This window comes from Gavialis gangeticus, unplaced genomic scaffold, assembly GCF_001723915.1.
Source record: "Gavialis gangeticus isolate Ggan-Ray unplaced genomic scaffold, GavGan_comp1, whole genome shotgun sequence".
Classification (NCBI taxonomy): Eukaryota; Metazoa; Chordata; order Crocodylia; family Gavialidae; genus Gavialis; species Gavialis gangeticus.
This window is the reverse complement of record NW_017729022.1, coordinates 110,539,256-110,541,884: the sequence shown is the minus strand read 5'-3', so window position 1 is coordinate 110,541,884 and position 2,629 is coordinate 110,539,256. Positions and strand designations below refer to the sequence as shown.

At 36.1% G+C, this 2,629-nt stretch overlaps 1 protein-coding gene across 1 annotated transcript in view; it reads left to right on the top strand.

The window, feature by feature from the left end:
* Positions 1-2,495: 2,495 nt before the first annotated feature.
* The window catches only part of LOC109296543 (potassium voltage-gated channel subfamily KQT member 1-like), a 379,870-nt gene continuing 379,736 nt past the window's right edge, over positions 2,496-2,629 (top strand). The window contains exon 1 of the mRNA XM_019515975.1: positions 2,496-2,567. Within this exon, the coding sequence (XP_019371520.1) occupies positions 2,535-2,567 (33 nt within the window). The 5' untranslated portion in view covers positions 2,496-2,534. The remainder of the gene's footprint in view (positions 2,568-2,629) is intronic.

The window sequence follows — 2,629 nt, the reverse complement described above, 5'->3', positions numbered from 1 at the left end:
GGGGGGGGGGGTGTAAAAAAAAAAAAATAGTTTGTACTATATATAAATGAGTACCAAAGTGCTGCATAAAAGTCTGTTTATGGAGTACCTGTGCTAAACTTGTAGCAGTTTCATAAAAGGAAAATGCATCAGTTCGTGATGAACTAAGTTTATGGGTACTATATTTAAATTACTACAGCTGTATTTAATTTCAAGGTCAGAATTTTTAATTTTGCACATCACTTCCATGTGTTCAGGGGAAGCAGAGTCTGATTGTAAAGCAGGGGCTGCAGGGGGAAGAAGTTGGGGAGAGGCAGAGGGGCTACCTGACCCCTGAGATTTATTTTTCCTGATGTAGCAGTGGAATTCAAGACACATCTCCAATAGTTGATTCTATACTTAGAAAATTATAACAAACTTATAAGTTTTCTATATATAAAATCTAATTATTGGTGGGTTGTCTTATAATCTGGGTCATCTTCTATTTGAGTAAATATGGTAAACAATAACTCACTATTTACTTTCTCTGGACAATTTATTTTGTAGACTTTTGTGTTTTGTAGACTCAGAAGCCACTCTATACATCTGATTATCTTTGTACCTTTTCCATTTTTTTATTTATCTTTTTCAAGGTATAGGGACCAAACCTAACAATATTCAAGGTCCCCTCTGGAGCCTTTTTTAAAGATTAGAGTTACACTGACAACCCTCCAGTCCTCTGGTATTCTAGTGACTTGTCCTCTGGGAGGAATGATTCTGGTGGAGGATTCTCTCCAGCATCTTCCACAGTTAAAGACTGATGTAAAGAACTCATTAAGTTTCTCAGTAATGGCTTTGTTCTCTCTTAATGCTCCTTTTATACCCTGATAACCCAGTGGCCCAAGTGCCTCTCTTGAAGGCTTTGTCCTTCTAATATACTTAAATTGTAATTTTTATTTATAAAGCAAATTACATATATGTTTGTATGTATGTATATATGTATGCATGCATGCATGTTTGCATTGTACGTGTATGCCTCTGTATGTACATTTTTTAAATTTTAAAATAATGACTTGCTTAGAAATTGTAAAACAAGGTTCTTTGGGTGTATCTGATCTCTTTTATTAGACCAACTTAAATAGTTGGGTAAAAAAATTTTAACAAGCTTTCGGGTTAAAAACCCTTCATCAGGCTGAGGAAGCCTCTGCAATTGATGTGTCTTCCTCAGTCTGATGAAGGGTTTTTACACCTGAAAGCTTGCTAAAAACATTTTTTCCAACTATTTAAATTGGTCTAATAAAAGATATCAAATGTACCCACAGAACCTTGTCTGCCTATGTCCTTAGACCAACACAGCTACAACCTCTACACCCTTTAGAAACAGTAAGTGATACATTGCCCAAGGAAAAGTATACCAAATTCATCAAAGAGCACATTATAAAAGTAAAACTGTTATTTATTTGATACAGTTGCTATCTCTTCTGTTTTCTTTGTAATGCCTTTATTCTGTATATTGGTGTCTTAGAGTAAATGATACCAAGATTGCACACCAGTGACAGACGTTGAGAGAGTTGATTGTTCTCTTAGTCTCCATGATAGCTGCTTCTTCCAGGTTATGACTGGATGTTAATGTCAACATAGAATATTGTGTTCCTACTGCCATTGCTTGCTTGGGAGGATAAATATAATTTTGTACAACTCACCAGTTTTAACTGATAGAAAAAATAAATTGGGAAGGTGACTAGTGGTGGAACTGGGAGCAGAGTGATAGGGGCAACTGCCCCAGCCACTGACTGGGGGATGGTGGTAGGTAGGGAGTGAAAAAAACAGTTGCTTCCAGCAGCCACACATTCTCAGTTATGAACTGGAAGTCACTGCCTCCTCTTCACCCTAGGTGCCTGGCTGCATCTCTATACTGTGATATTATGTGACATAGATAGATAGATCTATGTCTATATATATAATATGTTATATAATGTAATATCTAACAAATAAGTTATGTCATTCTGCATGCACATATACCTATGCAGACACACAGATACATGTAGGTAATATGATTGCATGCTATGTTAGGCCTTTGTTTTTCAAATATGGTGCTCTGTTTTTTCTTCCTTCTTCCCTTCAGGAATCAAAGCAGTTTTCAAAGGACTTAATTTCTGTGCTTTGGAGCTCTTGGGCAACCGTTCAATAAAAGCAAAATAAGGAATGTAGTCATGGTTCTAAAAACATTTCACATTCTTCGAACTGATGCCAGTTGTATGCACTGACAGTAATCCCATCTAATCCCCCTCATATATCATCTTTGTACACCTGCTTCTATCGTCTCTCTTATCAATATATTGTACTTAGAACCAGAATTATTCAAGAAGGCAAAGTAACAGAACAATAAAGACACACATGCTAAATGCGCTGTTTTAAATTTGCATTGCAGACAGGTATTAAGGCACATTTGTATTTCAATGCATAGAGTTGTCATCTTCTATTAAAATATTTTTCTATTTCTTTGTGTATGTGTGTTTGCTTTACTCGGCAGGTTAACTGAAGCACACCGAACAGCTGTCAAAGTCATTAGGAGAATGCAGTATTTTGTTGCCAGAAGAAAATTTCAGGTAAGTAATGCCACTAACAAAAGGATAAATGAAAAAGAGAAGTGTTCATGCAGGATAGGGGA